This window comes from Achroia grisella, unplaced genomic scaffold (genome assembly GCF_030625045.1).
Source record: "Achroia grisella isolate CSIRO2021 unplaced genomic scaffold, CSIRO_AGI_Agris_v1 utg642, whole genome shotgun sequence".
Classification (NCBI taxonomy): domain Eukaryota; kingdom Metazoa; phylum Arthropoda; class Insecta; order Lepidoptera; family Pyralidae; genus Achroia; species Achroia grisella.
The window spans coordinates 2,499,625-2,521,094 of NW_026712979.1; the positions used below are offsets into that span (position 1 = coordinate 2,499,625).

The window sequence follows — 21,470 nt, forward strand, 5'->3', positions numbered from 1 at the left end:
GCGCCACCTACCTTTCCTCTTTTCTCTTCTACCCAAAGGTTGTCTGGAAGAGATTGCATAAGCAATAAGCCCGCCTTTTGTACCCTATTACTCTGTGAATTTCGATTCATATCATTTATCAGGTTATATATAAATGTTTTGTTAAAATGGATTGTAATTACAGAAAAACAAAGACGTACTACTCTATCAATTTTTATTACAACAAAATTAAATTACTTAATTAAAATCTATATTGTTATTATATTATTATTAATACTGTTTACCACCATTGATAGTAACCTCCACATACTTGCTAGTATACTTTCATTCATTTAATTTTTCCATTACATATTTACGCGCTCCCATAAGATATATTGGTATATACTCGTTCCATTTTATATCTGTAGAATCACATCGGAACGTCTGTATATCTGTTTCCGATAACGAATCGACGAGTGATTTGGAATTATTATATTTCGCCTGCCAATTGTTGAAACCGAAATATTCTAACTTCTCCCGCTGATGGTTCACACGGGAATGTAGTTTCACTACTCTGTTGACAATAATCCACAATCCATATTAATTTTTAAAACTAAACCAATAGAATTTAGAATTGTATATATCTATCTAACAGAAGCTCTTTTTACCTTCGGACTAGATGGCACTGTGTGAATTATCTTGGGTGGTTTTATTATTATTAATACTAAACCGACTATAAAAAAAAATATCAGTTCCATATGTAAAAAAATGTAGTTATTATTAATACTAATCTATATTAATACTAACAAACATGAAGCGGATTAAAATACGCCGATAACTAAACGCACTATATATTATAAAATATTGTATTATTTTCAAAAACAATAATTAGAATTGGTCAAGTAATATGAACTTTAAAAAATCAGATTAGTTTAATTCTAACATTGAATATTACAGCATGCTTAATAAGTATAATAACAAATATGATTTATAATACATAGCACATAGAGTTTTTTTTACATATGAAATTTTGTCAGTGCTCTAATAAATTAATATATATGTACCTTACCTCTGTTTCTGACCTGCCATCCATAAATAAATATCCTTAAAATAAGCTGGTATGTATTCAAGTACAAAACTTAATACCTTCATAATCTTTCTTGAAGTAGTAAAATGTATACTGGTGTTTAAGAAGTCTGAAATTATAAAAATGTTATTTAATAATACAGTTATTGATGATTTGTATCTATCGCAAGAACAAGTCCGTCTTCGGTGGCTTACCATCTGGCAGGCCGTAAAAGGATTGGTTAATAAATTGTTCGGATTAATACCTGCTGAGTTTCACCACCGTACCACCCGACAGAAACTAAACTACCATCCAGATCATGATCACCTGATGATCACCTGGATGAATGGCGGTCCTCCACAGTGCGGTATTCTAGAAACTTTTTGCCACGCACAACCACATTGTGGAATCCCCAGCAATCATTTTTAATTATCTACATGATAAATTAAGTTTAATTATATGTACATTATATTTAATCTTTTTTTTCGTTTGCTTGTTTGTTATATTGAAACATTGTTGAAAAGCACTGAATAAATATTTTTCTTCTTCTTCTTCAATGGTATTTTCGAACCGATACGATATGGAAACCTTCAAGAAAAGAGCTTATTCCATCTTAAAAGGCCGATAACGTACTTGCAAATACCCCTTGTGTTGCGGATGCTCATGGGCGGCGGTAATCACTTACCATCAGGTGAGCCGCATACTCGTTTGTCCCCTGTGTTATAAAAAAATAATTTGATACCCTTTTTAAAAAGGTTAAAAATAATAGCTAGCTGCCCCAGCGCAGGTTAGTCTGCATACTTACATGATATTTCGCCTAATTTATATAATGCCTTTTTAAATTATAATCTATATGTCATTCTCATGTATAAGCTATGTTATTGTAAAGTTTCATCAAAATCGTTTCAGTAATTTTTACGTGAACGAGAACCAATCATCCATACATAATCTCAAACTTTCGCGCCTATATTATTAGTGAGATTAATAAATTTCGTAGATACAGTAATAATAATACTAATCTCAGGACAATTCACATAGTGCTCTCTAGATCCAAGTATAATACATACATATTATACATAGAAAACACTCAGACCGATACAAACAATCACACTTGTGAATACAAATGTTGGTGCTGTGCAAGTAATCGAACTCGCGAAGAAGTAAGACGGTGTGCTAAACCGCTACGTCACTGAGGGCGTCAATATAAATTGTTATGAAAGTCATTTTACAGATATAACTTACTATTATTAGATAAGATCAAATCAGTTAACTTCTTCATATTTATAGGATTACATTCACTGGTACATGAGTTGTACACGTGTAATAAATTTGATCTGAAATTAAAAATATTATAAATCATTACATAATAATAATACATTACATCCTCTATTAAAATTGCAAAAAACTAACATAAAATCTTGTAAACATCATAAGTCGTAGGTTCAAACCTGATGTCACAGAAACTTCGTATCTTACTTTACTATTTTTCTAACTATATACCAACAAGGTTTTCTCGAGAGACTACATCATGGGGTTTTCAGGAAAACTATATATTTATTAAGGATTCATAAGGGTTAGCAACGCGTACGTGACACCCCTAGTGTTCCAGGTATCCATAGGCTATGATTACCGTTTACTATCAGGTGGGTCGTATGCTTATTTGTCAACGTCGTAGTATATAAAAAAATAAGAATATTATTTATTCATTATATCAGTATTAGATACTATTACTACTTTTTTATATCTTCAAAATTAAAACCTACTTGTAACGCTGAATGTGACTCCCACTCAACATACATACTGTAGCATAACTGAATTACACCACAGCTCTGATTTTCAGTATGTGTACCGTTCCAATTACATAAAAAAAGAAGTCGGAGATCTATATCTACCTCTTTTTACTAGCAACATAACGGATGTTATTGTATACAGAGCCTATAAGTACATAGTACAGGATACGTCCTCAAAAAGATAGGCCCTCTATCTTTTGATATGCTTTTAGAAGTTTAATATAGCGCAAAGCAGTTACAATAAATAAAAGTAATATTTTATTTCAAATATGGATATACGAATATACGAAACTGCCAGTACATGTTATTGTAGGTCTGCCAGTTAATAACAACTTTTACATTTTACCTAATATGTAGATTTAGATCATACTCGTGAACGGGTATCTTGTTGTCTTTTAAATAATATTTGCATTACATGTCCACTTTACACTTTCCATCAAAAATACAAGCACATTTTTATTAATTGAACTAAGTAAATAAAGGTAATTTGTGAAACTAGTGCAAATAAATAGATTTATCGATTTGTCGATAATTATTATCGATAATCGTAAGCTATTATAGCGGTACTGATCTGTTCAGGTTACGAACACTGATTAGACTTTTTGCTTTTGCAATACCATATGCTAGTGGTCACTCTGTTCTCCCAAATTTAAATTTAAAATTGAATCTGTATTATTTGAAAAGAATACGAGCTGAGTTTCTTGTCAATTCTTCTCGTCTCGAAATCATTCCGAACTGACGGTAGATTTGACTTATCATAGGAGTCTGTAATAGACCTACAAGAATAAAGATATTTTGAGCTGAATTGAATTGAAAAATATATCAGAACATAATAAAAAAAGTGTAAAAGGGTATAGCACACTTTTTTTTATTACCTTCCATCATTTGTTATTCATCAAAAGCACACGCCGATTATTACACAAATAATTTATAATTTGCAAAAAAAAACAACAATTATTGAAGAGCTATGCTAACACGGGTTATAAAAAAATATGCATAATTAATAAGTATTCAAGTGCGAAATAACAAGAGTAATATAATAGACAATATCTGGAAATTGGTTTGCTCGATCAAACAATACACTGAGGTGTTGCCTTTTTAGCGTATTGGCAATGTACACACACCCATCCTCAACTGACTAATATAGTTGTTTATTTATTCTGCTTCACGAGTATGACATATGAATGATGGAAGAAAATTCCTTTACTCATCCGTCATACTCGTGAACTAGCGCTGCTTGTAGAGACTGGACTTTATATCACACTACCTTGTCTGTTCTAATCCAAATAAAAATATCTACGAGGGATTGTTGTTAAAGCAATTTGGGCTCTAAATGTTATTACTTCCGATTTTTTGAGAGTAGTGGGGCACAAGATGGCGAACTATGAACAGTTTCGACACAAAAATGGTATTATACGAACAGTCCGCGAGAGGAACGGACGTTGTGCGCGTGGGTCTAATGGAAGCATTATCAATAATGAACAACAGAACCCCACCGACCAAATCAAACGGGGATCAAAATTACGACGGCCTGAGACAAGGTTCGAACCTCTAGCGGTGCCTTCTCAATAAAGCCGTATTCGTCAGGCGGGAGTTGGGCTTCGGCCGCTCCAGAAGTTCTTCCGCGGGTTTGGTTTACCATCTGCACTCGACCAGTATCATCCTGCGAAGCTGTAAACACCAGCTGCGACCAACAACTTTAGAGTAGTCCGAAAAAAAGGAATAAATATGAAGTTATATCTCTCTTAAAGCGGATCTTGGACTATTAAATAATGTCTCACCTTACAGATTTCGCAGCCGCTACAATGGCGAGATTACATACATAATCAACTGGAATCAAGTCTATAACGCCGTCGCCTCTGCCTGGTATGATGCGAATGATGCCCATTGAGACGAACGTGAAAAAACTTGTGGCTCCGTACCAGTTGTCTAACCATCCCGGTGTAGGTTCATTTTTCACTGATCCCACTGAAAAAAAAGTTACTAGATCTCAAGGAGGCAACATTCTGTTAGTCAGATGTCACTTACACTGGAGTTGGTGAAGCATAATTTACATTTCACACGCAGTTCTCATTACAAGTTCATACAATCTTATTTTTATCTATACATATAAATAAAATTGGAGTGTCTGTTTGTAATTTTGAAATAATCATCTTTTACTACATGCATATGATTATAAATACGGTACATATACAAAAAAAACACTTTTTAAAATGTTTGTCGGTCTATTTGTTCCGGTTAATATCTGAAATGGCTGAACGAATTTAACGGGACTTTTTTTGGCAGATAGCTAATGTAATAAGTAGTTATTTAGGCTACTTTTATTTTAGAAAAATAAGGTATAATTCCACGCGGACAGATCACGGGTACAGCTAGTTCTTAATAGTAGTATTATAAATGTGAAAGTAGAGATGTTTGTTACACATTCACGTAAAAACTACTGAACCGATCATCATGAAATTTTGTACATATATTCTTGGAGGTATTAGAATGAACATAGGATACTTTTTATTTAGAAAAAATAAATATTTTTGATTCAATGCGAGCGAAGCTGCGTGTAAAATAATATTACTAATATAAATCCCAAAATTTTGTAAGTATGGATGTTTGTTTAATACTCATAGTATTAACATCGCGCATACTGCCATGGTGCGTTCATCAATCCTACTGCGGCTGCGCGCCATCCGTATATTTTGAATCTGGGATAGAATCTACAATTTAACTTCTTCTAAAGACATTCTTCAACTATTATACTTCTGATCACTAATTTTTGTATACTGTTCTTCATTACTATATATAGCTGTAAATTACTATTATTAGAATAAACTACTTATATACAACCAAAACTGGCATATAAATAAAACTCCTGAACGATTTTGATGAAACTTTACAGTAATATTGCTTATGCGTCAGATTAACACATAGGTTACATTATATATGCGGGTGAAACCGGGGGCCTATTAGGGTTGTACGTATTTTTTAATGGTACATAAAAAAAATAGGCGTTTCTTAGACCTACTGAATATGCATATAAAATTTCATAAAATTGGTGAAGCCGTTTTGGAGGCATATGGTAGCTAAAATTGTTTGCTGGAGGAATATTGCAATGTTTAAGTTGTTGTATTATTAAAATAGAAAATGCTTAGAATGTAAAATACACTAAAAATTTAATAATGACGCCACGGAACGTTCGAGATGAAGTGACGAAAATGTATATAAAGTAAAACAAAACAACATCCATGTAACGATGAACGTCACGTATGGACGTTCCAAATTTGAATTTTATAATTTAATTTTTAAACTACCTGTTCCCGAGACTTCGTACGCGTGGAATTTAAGTTTATTTTTCTAAAATAAAGTAGCCTAAGTGACTCCTTATTACATCAGCTACCTGCCAAAAAAAGTCCCATCAAAATCGGTCTAGCCATTTCAGAGATTAGCCGGAACAAACAGACAGATAAAAATTATAAAAAATGTTATTTTGGTGTATGTACCGTATTTATATTCATATGCATGTAGTAAAAAACGGTTATGTCAATATTACAAACAGACACTCTAATTTTATTTACTACTAGCTGTACCCGCGACTCCGTCTGCGTGGAATTATACTTTAGTTTTCTAAAATAAAATAATGTTTCTAAAATAAAAGTAGCCTAAGTTACTCCCTATTACATCAGCTATCTGCCAAAAAAAGTCCCGTTAAAATCGGTTCAGCCGTTTCAAACATTAGCCGAAACAAACAGAACGACAGACAGACAAAAATTTTAAAAAGTGGTTTTTTGGTGTATGTATCGTATTTATATTCATATGCATGTAGTAAAAAACGGTTATTTCAATATTACAAACAGACACTCCAATTTTATTTATATGTACAGATATATGTACCTATAGATGTAACTAAATATGGCTAATTGCGATCGCAAACAAACATTGTGACACGAGAATTTTATATATAAGATTTAGTGAATTAATTTATATTTACCAATCGAAGGTCGGATTATGATAGTAGGTATTTCTCCATGTTCCTTCTCTATCAGATTCTCGGCCAGTGCTTTCGTGAATGTGTAAGTATTAGGTCTGTTGGCTGCTGGAAATAAAGTTAATGTTAATGCACGAAAGGTAATAAGTAACACTAGTAAGTTATTTAATTATATTTAATTAAATTTAGTAGAAATAGAAATAGAAATAATCTTTATTCAAATAAACTCATTACAAGCACTTTTGAATAGTCATATTTTGATTCTACCACTCATTCGGAATGCAGATTCATCACAAGAAGACTGAGCAAGAAACTTGTGTGTTGCTCTTTTTAATAGATGTTTTTTTTTATATAATAAAGTAGTATTTAAATTACTATGTATATGTATTTAAATTTACAATAAGATACCAAAGGATATATTGGAATTACCTTTAAATAAATTCAAAACATCTGTTAAATCATATTTACTGAGCACAGCCTATTAGGTACTCATTCACTCAGATAATAATAAAATAATAATAAATCTCAATTCACACAGCGCCATCTAGACCCAAGTTAAGCTAGCTAAAGCTTGTGTTATGAGTACTAGATAACTGATACGTACATATACATAATATTTTTTTTTTGTAAATACATATTATACATAGAAAACACCCAGACCGATACAGACAATCGCACTCATGAATACAATTGTTTGTGCCGTGCGAGGAATCGAACCCGCGACCATCGGTCGTAAAGCGGTGTGCTAGACCGCTAGACCACCGAGGTCGTCGTCACCGAGATAATGGTATCGGTCTGGGTGTTTTCTATGTATAATATGACTGTATTTACAAAAAAAAAATATCTATGTATATGTATCAGTTATCTAGTACCCATAACACAAGCTTTAGCTAGCTTAACTAGATAGCGCTGTGTGAATTGTCCTGAGATTATTATTATTATTATGAGTATGATTGTTTGTATCGGTCTGACTGTATCCGTCAGGCAGGAGTTGGCCTTCAGCCGCTCCATAACGAGTGCAGATGGCACTCCAAACCTGCGGAAGGATTCCTTCCGCGGGTTTGGAGTCTGCACTCTGCACAGTGCACTCGCCCCCTAACGTCCGTTGAAGCTGTAAAGGCCAGCTGGGGCCAACAGCATTAGAGTAGTCCGAAAAAAAAAGGTCTGAGTGTTATGTATATTATAGCACAAGTTCTGCTTACCGTGAGATTAGATGGTGCTGTGTTAATAGTCCAGGTTTATTTATTTAATACGAACATTAGTTAGCAATGATAAAATTATACAAATTACTGAATTACTTTCAGTTTCCGTTAATTATGATGTATCTCATTTAATTTATCTTATTTCCTACTGGTCGATGGTAATTAACACTACAATAGTTATGTTTGAATAAACTAGGTATAATCACTGGACCAATTATGCTGTGATTAATACTGATTTGATAGTTAACATTGTAGTAATACAGGTTTCATGACAAAACCTATGCAACAATTTATAATGATTATCATCTATTAAACGATGCATTGTTGTTTACAACGAAACGTAATGATTCATGAGAATATGTTAATGGTTTAATAAATGTTTGAGTCAATATTGTTTTTTATCATTACAATGATTTGATGTATTGTTTTTTAAATGATACGTATTGGTTAAGAAGAATATGTTAATGGTCTGTTTTTTAAACCCGGACTCTAAATTGATAGGTGTAAATGTAATATTTTGAAATAATGTTACCTATAGCAGGGTAGTGGTTGTGATACCGATTTGTTAAATGAATAAATTAAAAGAGTAGGTTCAATAACCTACTCTCCTTATTTATTTATATATTTTAATAAGTTATATTAGATAAAAATGGAAGCTCAAGTGTAGACAATACGAAAAGTATAATCTCCGTCAGGTTAAAAGGAAACTGACTTATACCACACAGTGTAGCCAGGTATATAAATGTTCCATTTTAAATTCAAAAATATTGTTTTCATGTAGACCATTTTAGCCGCTTATAAACGTATTTTTTTTTTTATTTAATTTTTTCCCTACTTTTGATTTCATCCTAAAGCTATTCTACAAACTACTTGAATACGACGGCAATGCTCGAAGCATTGTCAACTAATCTACTAATATCATTAATTAGTAACAATTCATGCTTCATTTGGTAGTTACTACGAATAATGGAGTTTGTACTTGTCCTTAATTGTATACACAGGAAAAAATAAAAGTAACTAAGAAATGTAACTAGGTAAATCTACAAGAGAGTTCTTATCTTAGAAAAAAAATTCTTCTAGCAAACTTCAACCATACGCATACGAGATGCGTATGGTTGATCTAGGGACCACATTATGAAACAAAAAGAAAAAAAAAGAAAAGAAAAGGAAAAGGAGATGTTAAGTTATTATGGTATATGTAATAAATACTTGGTACGAATAAAGTCGGGTTAATGTTAATTGTTCTTGTTATTCGCTAAATTACAAATTAGCTACATCTAGTCTATTATGATACTTATTTTAAAACAATTATAGATATTAAAACCGTTTAGTTATGGCAACGTAACAAACAGACTTTTGAATGTAATTGTATAATATTTAAACTGTTCATTTGTTTAAAAATTAACTGCATGTGTAAGTATTGTATTCATATATGTATAAACATATATAGTATAAGATTATATATGTAGAAATATGTGACATATCATAAGAATTTGTAATAGACCTATATAAATAAATATATTTTGATTTTGGATTAAAAATAAGATTTTAAAAAGAATGGTTGCATATGTACCTATATATTCAAAGTATATTCTCTTTTACTTAGTTTATTTTGCTAATGCACCGTCCATATCGCTAATGAATCGCTGTTTGCCCTATTGTCTGGGAGAAAATGCCTCAAGGTATTAAGTCTGCAATGTGCACCTTTATTTGTGTATTCAAGTTTTAATAAATAAGTAAAATATAAGTTTTAATACATAATTAGTAAGGAAATAAATGAATAAGACGATGAGTTATTACCGTATTACCGCATTACTTATATTTCTTTTATTGTAAATTCTGATTTCTTTTATTTTTAAATCGTTGGATGATATTTAATACAACCTATAATATTGCTCAAGAATTGGTCTAACAAATGTTTAGATTTAGATTAATGCATTTAAACATACAAAAAAAATCTTGAGTTTTATAATTAATTTAGATTAATTATTCCAATAACATTATAATTTAATCTCGCATTCCTAAATCGTAGTGAATCATGATCAAAATATCTTGATTCATGTAGGTATATTACAGACTCTTATGATATGTTAAATCTACCATCAATTTGGAGTGTTTTCAATCTAAGAACTGACAAGAACCTCCGTTCTTATTCTTTTCAAACGAGTTTTGTACATAATTACAAAAATACCTTTTTTTTTAATTCAATTAGGAAGGGTGTAATGACTATCAGCATATGCGAGTTTCAAATCGTTTATGTCCCGGATGCCTACCAACATGCTGCCCACCTTCATGAAGGAGGACTACTGTCCGAAGGGGGCGGTGTATCGACGTTACCGTGGCAGTTTACCGTCGTCATTGCCATGACCACACAGACGACTTATATTTATTTATACTATTATTACATGTGTATGTTAGTCCATAGGGTACTTATAAGATGGGCTATTCGTAGCCTGAAATAAATAAATATGCTATTGTTTTTTTCTGAAAGAAATACTTTAAAATATGAAGAAAACTAAATACCACAGATTATATAAGTAAATACCCGTGAAGACAACTTTTAAACGTAGGAAGTAATAACTGTGGTGATAATTATTGAAAACTTTGCAGATTTCTTGATAAGTAATTGCTCGATTATAAAGGTAATTGCTTTAATTACTGCTCACTAATAGATTGTCATTAATTTAAGTTATTGATCTTATCCTATACTTAGTATTATTGCAACAGACAGGCTTGTTTGATGAAATAAAAAAAAACATGTGTAGATGTAAACTTAAAATATAATGAACTGGTAAATTTTTTTTTTATTTCATAACAAGCCTAGATTTTGCTTGTTTGGTATTTTTTATTTAATTTAATATAAAAAATACCAAATTTCTTGTCTTGTCTTTTATATCGCAAAATACTCTAGAAGGGGATGAAATAGATGAAAGAGATGAAAGTTTATACAGAAGAAGGGCAGGTAAAAGCTAATTTACCATCAAAATAAATGCTTTTTGTTCTTTAAGTTTATATATATAAGTATATATTATTACCGAAAAAATTCAACATTTTATATTAAGAAAAAAACTCCGAGGTAAGCGAAAAACTTATATGTATAAAGGTGTATAAAGAAACATGCTATATCTTTTTACTATACCATAAGTCATCTTTATTATTATTTATTATATTTCGCAACGTTTAAAAAAACTATTGGGCTATAAAAAAAACTCATTTCCTTGCAACATTTAAAAATCCTCGCATCGCTTCAAAAATAGCACCTAGAAAAGTAAAGTAAAGCTCGCCATATTTGCTTTTGTTACCTCTTTTACGACTTCCTTTGATGCTCCTTCTTTCTTTATTTTTTCCTGATTGCACTCTGTCACTTAACGTTATAGCTATACTAGGTGTTTCCTGCGACTTGGTTTACATTTTTTAGATTATAAATAAGCTGTGTTTGTTCTCGTGATAAAATTCGTCAAGAATCACATTAAGATTCATTCAACCATTTAGTAAAATGTAATATGACTTTGTTTCTAATAAAATTTGATATATCTTCAAGTCAAATTTCATTAGAAAGAAAATATGTGTATTCGACACTCGCAACAGTAAGCAATAATAAAAAAAAACGAAAAGATAATCCAATACAATTAGAGCAATAATATGTAGCTCATATGCACAATGTTGGTATTCTGTGGATACATAACTACTAATTATCATAAATATATTACTTTAATAATGTACATATTAATACGTGAAGTAAAAATGTTGTACATTTTTGACGGCGGAGTATGAAATTTCGCACATTTATATAGAGAAGGTACAGTATGCTATTTTTTTTTAAATGGTGTATCAAAAATACATTAAAATAATGAAAAAAACATTACACACGCTACTGTATATATATATATATATATATACGTAAACGTATATATGATCTTTTATGTATTGTTAAAGTCTGTGGTCAAACTGTGAATAAAAGATTGATATTATTTGTGTATAATGTTACTGAATGTTTGTTACTCTTTCATGCAAAAACTACTGAACGGATTTTGATGAATCTTTACAGTAACATAGCTTAGACATCAGAATAATATATAGGCTATAATTTAAAAATATATTATGTAAATTACGCGATATATAATGATAAGTGTGATGTAGAGGAAGTCGGACAGGTCAGTTAGTAATATATAAATACATTAAGATTCTTTCAGACCTTTAGTCAGGTTAAGTTCAGACATGGTTAGATTTATAATATTAGTATGGATCCGAGTCAAACTCACCTAAAATATGTGACACAGACTTCTCGTCGTAGGCATCTGATTTCATGTAAGTATACAATTCATTAAGATCTGTAGGAGGTGGATATATAACTTCTTCAATAACCTTTCTGTCGCAGTTGGCGTACAATGTTGAAATGTGGACGAGCATCTGATGAATAAAAAAATAGTAAATAAAAATATATATAACAGTAGAGTACAATAATAATGTCAAGTACGAACTTTTTAGCGTTCCATGCATTCGCCGAGAGGGAGCTGGGTTCTTTGTGTGGAAAGAGGGTAACTCGGAGCATTTCCCGGAACTAGGAATTGAGAAATAAGAGCAGTGAATGTCAGAGTCCGTTAACACTCACATTCGTTGCTCTTATTTCTATCTATCTAATGAGATGCATCGTACATTTTTTTTTGTAAATACACACATAATATACGTAGAAAACACACAGACCGTTACAACCTATCATACTCATGAATACAAATGTTTGTATCGTGCGAGGAATCGCACCCGCGACCATCCGAGGTAAAGCGGTGTGCTATACTGCTAGACTACCGAGGGCATCAAGTCATACATGCCTCGCTATTTCGAAGGATATAATGTCATGCCTATTGTCCTGTTATTTCACTGTCTTATTTAAATTTTGGGTTTGATATAAGAAAGAAATTACTTACATCTATATTCTTCATTCTGTGACATAGATCTAGTACTTTCCTTGTGCCTTCTACATTTACTTTTATAGCTTCTGATAAGGGTTCATTAAATTTAACTGTAGCAGCCGAATGGAATACAACAGAAACCTGAAATTAAAAAATATCAATATGTTTTCATGACGACGATTTTTTTATGAAACACTCCATGAGTGAGATACAACCACATAGGATGAAGTATACACTTTATCCTGAGGAGATACAAACCATCGCTCCTAAGAATACCCTTCAGTTCTTGTCCCTGACAGGAAAAAGGGCGAGCACAATAGATCTATGAAGTTCGCAGTGCTACAGTTCTGAAGCACCTCACAATAAGGCTATTGTGAGTTAATAAAAAAAAATCTTGCCTTAATTAATATATTTCCTAACATGTATAATAAGTACCTTCTCAATTAAGAGTTCCTCGTCACTAGGCGTCATTCCTAAGTTCGGCTCAGCAATATCTCCTATAATTGGTACCAATTTCTTTAAACAATCCGCTTTATTTTCCTTTAATCTAGTAAAAAGCTGAAAATTACATAAAACAATTTTAGAATAGCTAGCAAATAGTTTTTATTACTATTACAATGTCTAGAAACAACAAATAAAACGTCTACCTTTCTTCGCAGTAACTACGAAGTAAGAAAACTATATACCAGTAGTGGTATATAGTTTTCCTCAGGATATCATTAGAAGCAACATAAAGAACAAAACACAGTAGATGTACTCTAAATAAAATGAATAAAAAAGACTTAACGAGCTGGCCACAGAGCATAATATTGCTCTGTGGCCAGCTCGTTAAGTCTTTTTTATTCATTTTATTTAGATAGATATAGCATTTTATAAGGATTGTTACTGGCATTATAAATATTGGGCCAAGTTTGAAGCTAGGCAGAGTCGTAAAAAAATTCTATAAACTTGCACACACAAAAATTATTTTGTTTTACTTGAAGCGTTTTATTTTTAATTATTTTAATATTATTGGCTTTTACAGCTTCACCGCCCGCTGAAGGACTTACAGAGCGGCTGAAGGCGGCCGAGGCCGCCGGCGTCAAAATGGGCCGGATTTTGACGGATCGGATCAAAGATTAGCAAGAACAAACAAACACTTTTTTTAAATAATATCATTTGTATGTGCTGTATATAATCAAGAATAAACATTCAGACAGACAATTAATTTTAATTTAGGTTTATAGGTTTAGGGTTTTATGTCACATCAACCCTAAATTATGCATTTAGTGAAAACCTGTTAATTTGCAATTTAATTTTATTTATTTCTATAGATTTGTATAGATAAGATATCAACTCTAAATAATAGCTCTACGAGGATCGGTACACATTAGTGGAATGTTAATTATATGATACGATGCGGTCAATTGTTTTTTTTTTATTCATTCATTGTATCCAAGTAACATTATTAATTGTAATTTTGCAAATTAATAATCCTACATAATTGCAGTTATGAATACACGGAGTTAGTCGTAAAATGTGTTATATAATCGGTTATTCAACCGTAGATAATGTTTTTGATGTCGGCGAGAATCGAACTCACGATATTTAAGGATGTGATAATGTAACTGGATTGACAAATAAGTTGATGGCTCGTCAAAATAGATAAATTGTAGGACCCATAACGTAAGCTCTGCTTAGATTGAGATTGGACAGCACTGTGTGAATTGTATTAAATAAAAAAATCTACTTCACAAACATTACGAATCATCTTATGCTTAGCAGCTGAAATAGATGTCCATGAAGACGACTTTGTATACAATATACATTAATAAAGCCTTTGTTTGAATATACAATCATTATATTAATACATCAAACAAAAACTTTGTACCCCTTTTTACGAATATTGCGCGAACTAAGCAGTATGAAATTTCGCAGACTTATGCTTTAAACAGAGAATAAGTTTCTTTAAAAGAGGAAAAAAATGATAAAATATTTATAAGAAATTTCAAGACATCGTTGATTAAAAAATGTATACAATTTTAGAATACAAAAATGACATATTGAATTTAATATTATACAATTTTAATAATTAAATATATACAGTTACAATTTATTCATTATTACTATTATTATTGTTATTATATATTATATAAAAAAATAACTCCTCCTCTCTTTTCTTCCGCTTGCTGCCCAACAGGGTCCATAATTAACCTACTTTGAAATATACCTATCTATCTATATGCTATCATACGTCCAGCAGTGGACAAATATATGCTGAAAGAAGAAGAAGAAGATCTATCTACTATAAAATTATGGAATGCAAAACTATAATAAATAAATAAATAAATAAGTTTAGAATGCTAATATTTTTTTAAATTATGCATAAAAAGTACATTAAATCAATAAAAAAATATTACACACATTACCACGTATTTGACACGCATGCATCATAATTTCATTACATAGTATAAAACAACGTCGCTGTCGCCGTCTGTCCCTATGTATGCTTAAATCTTTAAAACAATGCAACGGATTTTGAACCCGATTATTTAATAGATAGAGTGATTAAAGAGGAAGGTTTATGTTATATACTACACGTACACCCGTGCGAAGCAGAGGCGTGTAGCTAGTAGAACTGTGTAACTCTTTAAAAATTTTACCTTAAATAATGTTCAAAGTTCAGCGACTACTAGTTACTAGAAACATGTTAATTGTAACTAATACAATTGTGCATACAATATGTCCAGTTATCATAACTTTAATTGGATTGTATTGTCTGCAGTAATGATTTGCATACTCCGTCAAATGCAGACTGCATATCTAGTCTGGTTTGAAATTAACAGTCTATTTAGATAAATAACAATAAATAAAATATTACATTACCGACGACCTCGGTAGTCTAGCGGTCTGGCACACCGCTTTACGACCGATGGTCGCGGGTTCGATTCCTTGCACGGCACAAACATTTGTATTCATGAGTATGATTGTTTGTATCGGTCTGGGTGTTTTCTATGTATAATATGTATGTATTTACAAAAAAAATATCTATGTATATGTATCAGTTATCTAACCCATAACACAAGCTTTAACTAACTTAACTTGGGTCTAGATGGCGCTGTGTAAATTGTCCTGTGATTATTATTTTGTGATTATTACATACATTATTTTTAATTACTACTGCATCCGACAAACATTGTTTTGCCATATAAAATTAGACTATACTTTCCGCAATTAGCCTCTAATCTGGACCTTTGTGCGTGTAGAGCCGAGACTACTATACTCTAGTAGTCTCGGCCACTATACTCTAGTAGTACAGCCAAGCTCCTAAATATTTTCCCTTTCCCTTTGCCATATAAATTAATAGCGCCATTAAAAAATAGAGGATAATGGCAAAAGAGTGAAAATTTAGGATTCTTTATGGCGATATATCTTAAATTATAGCCTATATATTATTCTGATGCATAAGATTACTGTTAAGTTTCATGAAAATCCATTCAGTAGTTTTTGCGTGAAATAGTAACAAACATTTATACATACTGACAAACTTTTGCGATTATTATATTAGTAAGACAAAATTATTCTTGTTTAGAAATATAACAAAATAAATAATGATATTACCACATTTAGAGGTGAAACACGTGTCTCAATATGGGTGAAGATACGATAACGATCGGAGGTGATCACTAATGGAGAAGGTCATAGCGCTTCCGGTCGAGGTGATCAAGTGTTCGCACTAAATATTTATGATCTCACACATACTAATGATAGCGAAATTAAACAAAATAATCTATTAAACGGATTATTGAAACGGACTTCCGCAAAATAACACCACATTCTATAAAATATTTAATGTAAAATAATAAAAATAATAATGACGGCCTCGGCGGTGTAGTGGTGTAGTACACCGCTTTACTTCCTATGGTCGCGGGGTCGATTCCTCGCACGATACAAATACATATATATATTTTTTCATAAATACATATTATAAATAGAAAACACCCAGCCGATACCAACAATCATACTCATGAATACAAATGTTTGTGTCGTGCGAGGAATCGAACCCGCGACCATCGGATGTAAGGCGGTATGCTAAACCGCTAGACCACCGAGGCCGTTAGTGTAAATTATACTCACTGTATTGGATAACATCTCATCAATTCTTTTATTGGCATCTTGATCGTTTTTATTTCGTACCAACACGTAAATCTTGTCAATTTCTTCACAGCTATACAATAATTTCTCTATTAAAACCTAAAATGATTAAAAATAATTCTATTAAAATGATAAAACTTACTATTAGATTAAGATTATAATTAAACATTCTGATGTTAACGTGGCATCTATAATATACCGTAATATTATCGTAATATACATAACTCGAGTTGAAACTCCGGTAACTCGAGTTAACTCGAGTTAGCCGACAGAAACAGTTTTTTTTATGTTAACTATACTGCGAACAGAGATGAATGGAAGACAAAAGCATATTACGCCGACCCCAAATTAACGGAATAAGGAAGAAGCAGATGATGATATTAACTATATCACTCTGGAGTATATACCTACTACTATCTGTTATCTTTCATTATTAAGCAAATGCCAGAACATTCTTTTGAATCCTTAAAAATATAGTATTCATATTAACATATTACTGAAAAGTTATAGCCTCTTTATGCTTTAGCGGTTTACTTAGCATACAGCCTTACTTTCGTTGCTCGTAGGTTCAATTCCTAGCACGATGCAAACATCTGTATTCACGAGTATATGTGATTTTTGTATTGCTCTGGGTATTTTCTATACATATTATGTATCTATTTACAAAAAAAAGTATTTGCATCAGTTGTCTACCGATAACACAAGATTAGTTAAGGACTAGTGTTGTGTGAATTGTCCACGATTATTATTGTTTGTTTAAAAAGTACATAAATTTTGTTTGTCTAAGTTTTCTCCGTAAAACTACAATGATACGCGTTACTGTGTGCAGTCATATTGCGTGCTGATAACTTGTGAATCGCGTGCAATAGACAGTAAATATTTGCTATTCAACCGCTCATTAATGTTATGCGTAAAGAAAAAAAAACTTTATCTTCTATTTCCCGCCGAAACATTTTTTTTCCTTTTACTAACATGAGCAACGACCATGCACCCATACAGCCTTCTACGTTTGAGGTGGTTTGAGTAAATATCTACTATAATTTGTATTTTGCGCCAATGGGAAGACAATGTTTAGAGATTTATGTAGAACAATAATTATTTATGTTTAATGGTAGGTACATAGCATTGGTTGAAATTATTATCTTGAAGTAGAGTAAATGAATGGTGGATAAATATTGTGGAAATAACATCGTAGGCCAGATGCAGCCAGCAGTTGGCCTTTAAAGCTCCACCGGACCACAGGGGCCGAGTACAGATGGTACTCCAAACCCGCGGAAGGACTTATGGAGTACCTGAAGGCCACTTCCCACCTGAGGGATACGTCTATAGTCTGAGGCTGCCCTTAGGTGCTATGGTCCGAACTACGGCTCAGGCCATCGTAATTTTGATCCCCGTTTAAATTTGACGGGGGATCGATCGTACAGAGAAAAAAAAATATCAGATTGGTGCAGTAGTTTTCTCATAACAAGATACAGTCTTTATCTTTAATAATGCTTTATTGTACAACCACTATTTCCACCATTCCACAATTCCTCTCACTAGCTCAAAGATTGACTGGAAGAAACTCATTGGTATAAGTCCCCCATTGTACGATTTTTTTTAAGTCAATTGTGTCCTTTTATTTATAATTTTATTGTACAATAAAGTATTACAAACAAACAAACCATAAGATTACAACATTAAAAAGGAGCAATATATAATAGTTGAAATTAGTTAGTTAGGTAGGTAATCAAATGACAGAAAGTTGCGCAATATAAAATAAGGACCTAAGTACACACCTGTCCTATAGGTATCTTTATAATATTGGTATATATATTTATACTAGCTGTGCCCGCGAATTCGTTCGCGCAGCGCACTCAAGGAAACCCCTTAAATGAGGTGGAAAGGGGATTGTTTGTTATATGGACTCATAACCCATGACCATATCACTAGCAATGTATGGTACATTCAGGTCAGGTTGACCTCCACGCGGTTCTCCCTGGAAACCATAGTGATAAATTCCTGGTGAATTTGTCACGATGCGCTAACTGACCTGACCTTATGTTCATCTTATCATCCTCCACTGGGGCCCCGCCAGTGTAAAACCGTTAGCGCAGACGGGTGCACCATTCCACTGTCATCTATAAAAAAACCTCTTAAATGAATAATTTTCCCCGTTTTTGCAATATTTTTCATTAAAGCTTCATTTCTATTGATCATTGCGTAATTATTTAGCTTAAAGCTCAACAAAAGGATAATCCAACACAAAAAGAATTTTTCAATTCGAACCAGTAGTTCCTGAGATTAGCGTGTTCAAACAAACAATCAAACAAACTCTTCATCTTTATAATATTATTTAGATTCAAATTAAAAAATAAAATATATCTTCATGACTATCTTCTAAGATGGGGTAGTCAGAGGTATTGTTTAGTATAGATTACATAGTGAACCATAACCTTAAAATGTAAACAATTCGATTGATTTATAACTATATAATTAAATATAAACTTTGCAAGCGGCGTGATGCCATGCGTCATTTCGTGGATTAAGTTGGATATTGTTGTACATAATCTATACTGATAGTGTAATAAGCTCTCCAAACATTACTATAATATATATGTTTATGTATTCTTTTATATATATAAACATACCTTGCCAAGAAATCCTGTACCGCCGGTTATGAACAATGACTTTCCAGAATAATAGTCCGCGACCGGTTTCAATGTAGACGAAATATCGTTGAAAGTCGTCATTTTTGCTAAAAAAATAGTTTTATTTTAGTTTTAACTGTGTATATATTGTTAAAATATGTTATAATATTTTTAATATGCTTCTTGTAAGTTTCACTCTATTATTATACTCTTTTCCCTTAATTAATTTATCGGTATTCAACAAAAATATCAATATTCATTAATGTAAATATGTTATTATTAATTTAATATATTTTTTAGATCATTTTTGTAGACAACACTTCATTATAGGGATATATAAACAAACATTATTATTATATTCATCATCGCAGCCCGGAAGACGTCCACTGCTGGACATAGGCCTCCCCCAAAGATCTCTACGACGATCGGTCCTGCGCTGCTCGCATCCAATGCCTTCTAGCGATCTTGACCAGATCGTCGGTCCACCTTGCTGGAGGCAAGGTGGACGCATTAATATATTCACATAATCAAAATTGTATCGTGTAAATTTTTAGATGAATGAATAATATATTTATAATAATGTTCGCCGGATCAGCTAGTGTTATGTTTACTTATTTTATTTATAAACTCTTTATTGCACCAGTAGAATTAATACAGAAGAATTATATAGAAAAAAGATATGGATGTACAAAAGGAAGCAATCTCTTCTAGACAACATTTAGGTAGAGAAAATACAACAAAAAAATATATTGTTATAATATTTTTAAAATGATTCTTCTAAGTTTTACTAGATTATTACACTCTTTTCACTTATTTAATACTGGCTTATTAAAAATATTAATATTTATTGATATAAATATGTTTTTATTAATTTAATCTATTTTATAATCTAACTTCAGTATAGGCATATATTAATAAACAATGTTAATATATTCACACATAAATTTTTAGATGAATGAATAAAAAATCATTGTAGTTCAACGCTTATTAAAAATATTAAATTCATTAATTAGATGAATGAATGATTTAGTAAATTTTTTTTTATTATTATAATTCATCACTGTTTTCACACTCTTTTCACTTTTAATTTACCGATTTTAACAAATGTTAATATTCATTAATATAAATGTATTAATATCAATTTTATATACTTTATTAGATTAATGAATAATTTAGTATTAGTATAATTATTTTGTTATTCTTACGATTCCAAAATATATTTATGTTTCTTTAAAACAGATTTATGTATTTGTCACCTTCGAGAGTACAATTCGTCTCTGTTGCGTAGTCACTAGATATATGAAAATGCAGTGCTAGTTACGGAGTATATATGCTTTATGTGACAAGGATAATTGTAGATCTTAGACGATACAGCTCTTGTTATTCATAAGAAATAGAAAAAACCTCAACTGGTACATTTTTTTAATCAGTTTCAATGTTTATAACTACAACATAGCGTTCAAATAGAGTTCGATATTAGAAATATTTATAGTAAAATATCGAAAATCCCTTCTTTGATGCCCCTACATTGTTGTTATATATCTTGCTATCATTACTATGATCCTAGTACCACAGATAACATAATATTACATATAGTACCTTCTGGGGATAAAAATCAATGGATTTTAAAAGACTGCCTATGCAGTCAACCTCTATAGGTTAACGTCTTTTTTTATACTTGGTCGAAAATCCAGCCATTTTCGCTAAACATCTAAATATAAATAATAATAATAATCTGAGAACAATTCACATAGCGCCATCTAGACCCAAGTTAAGCTAGCTAAAGTTTGTGTTATGGGTA

The 21,470-nt window shown here is 31.5% G+C and overlaps 1 protein-coding gene across 1 annotated transcript; it reads right to left on the reverse strand.

The window, feature by feature from the left end:
• Positions 1-303: 303 nt before the first annotated feature.
• LOC131849531 (putative fatty acyl-CoA reductase CG5065) lies at positions 304-19,771 on the reverse strand. Its single transcript, XM_059199618.1, has 10 exons — positions 19,670-19,771; positions 17,022-17,138; positions 13,341-13,463; positions 12,921-13,046; positions 12,258-12,405; positions 6,797-6,898; positions 4,596-4,782; positions 2,267-2,358; positions 1,028-1,154; positions 304-532 (listed from the first exon to the last, which is right to left on the reverse strand). The coding sequence occupies exons 1-10, from the start codon at positions 19,769-19,771 to the stop codon at positions 304-306; spliced, it is 1,353 nt and encodes a 450-aa protein (XP_059055601.1).
• Positions 19,772-21,470: the final 1,699 nt, after the last annotated feature.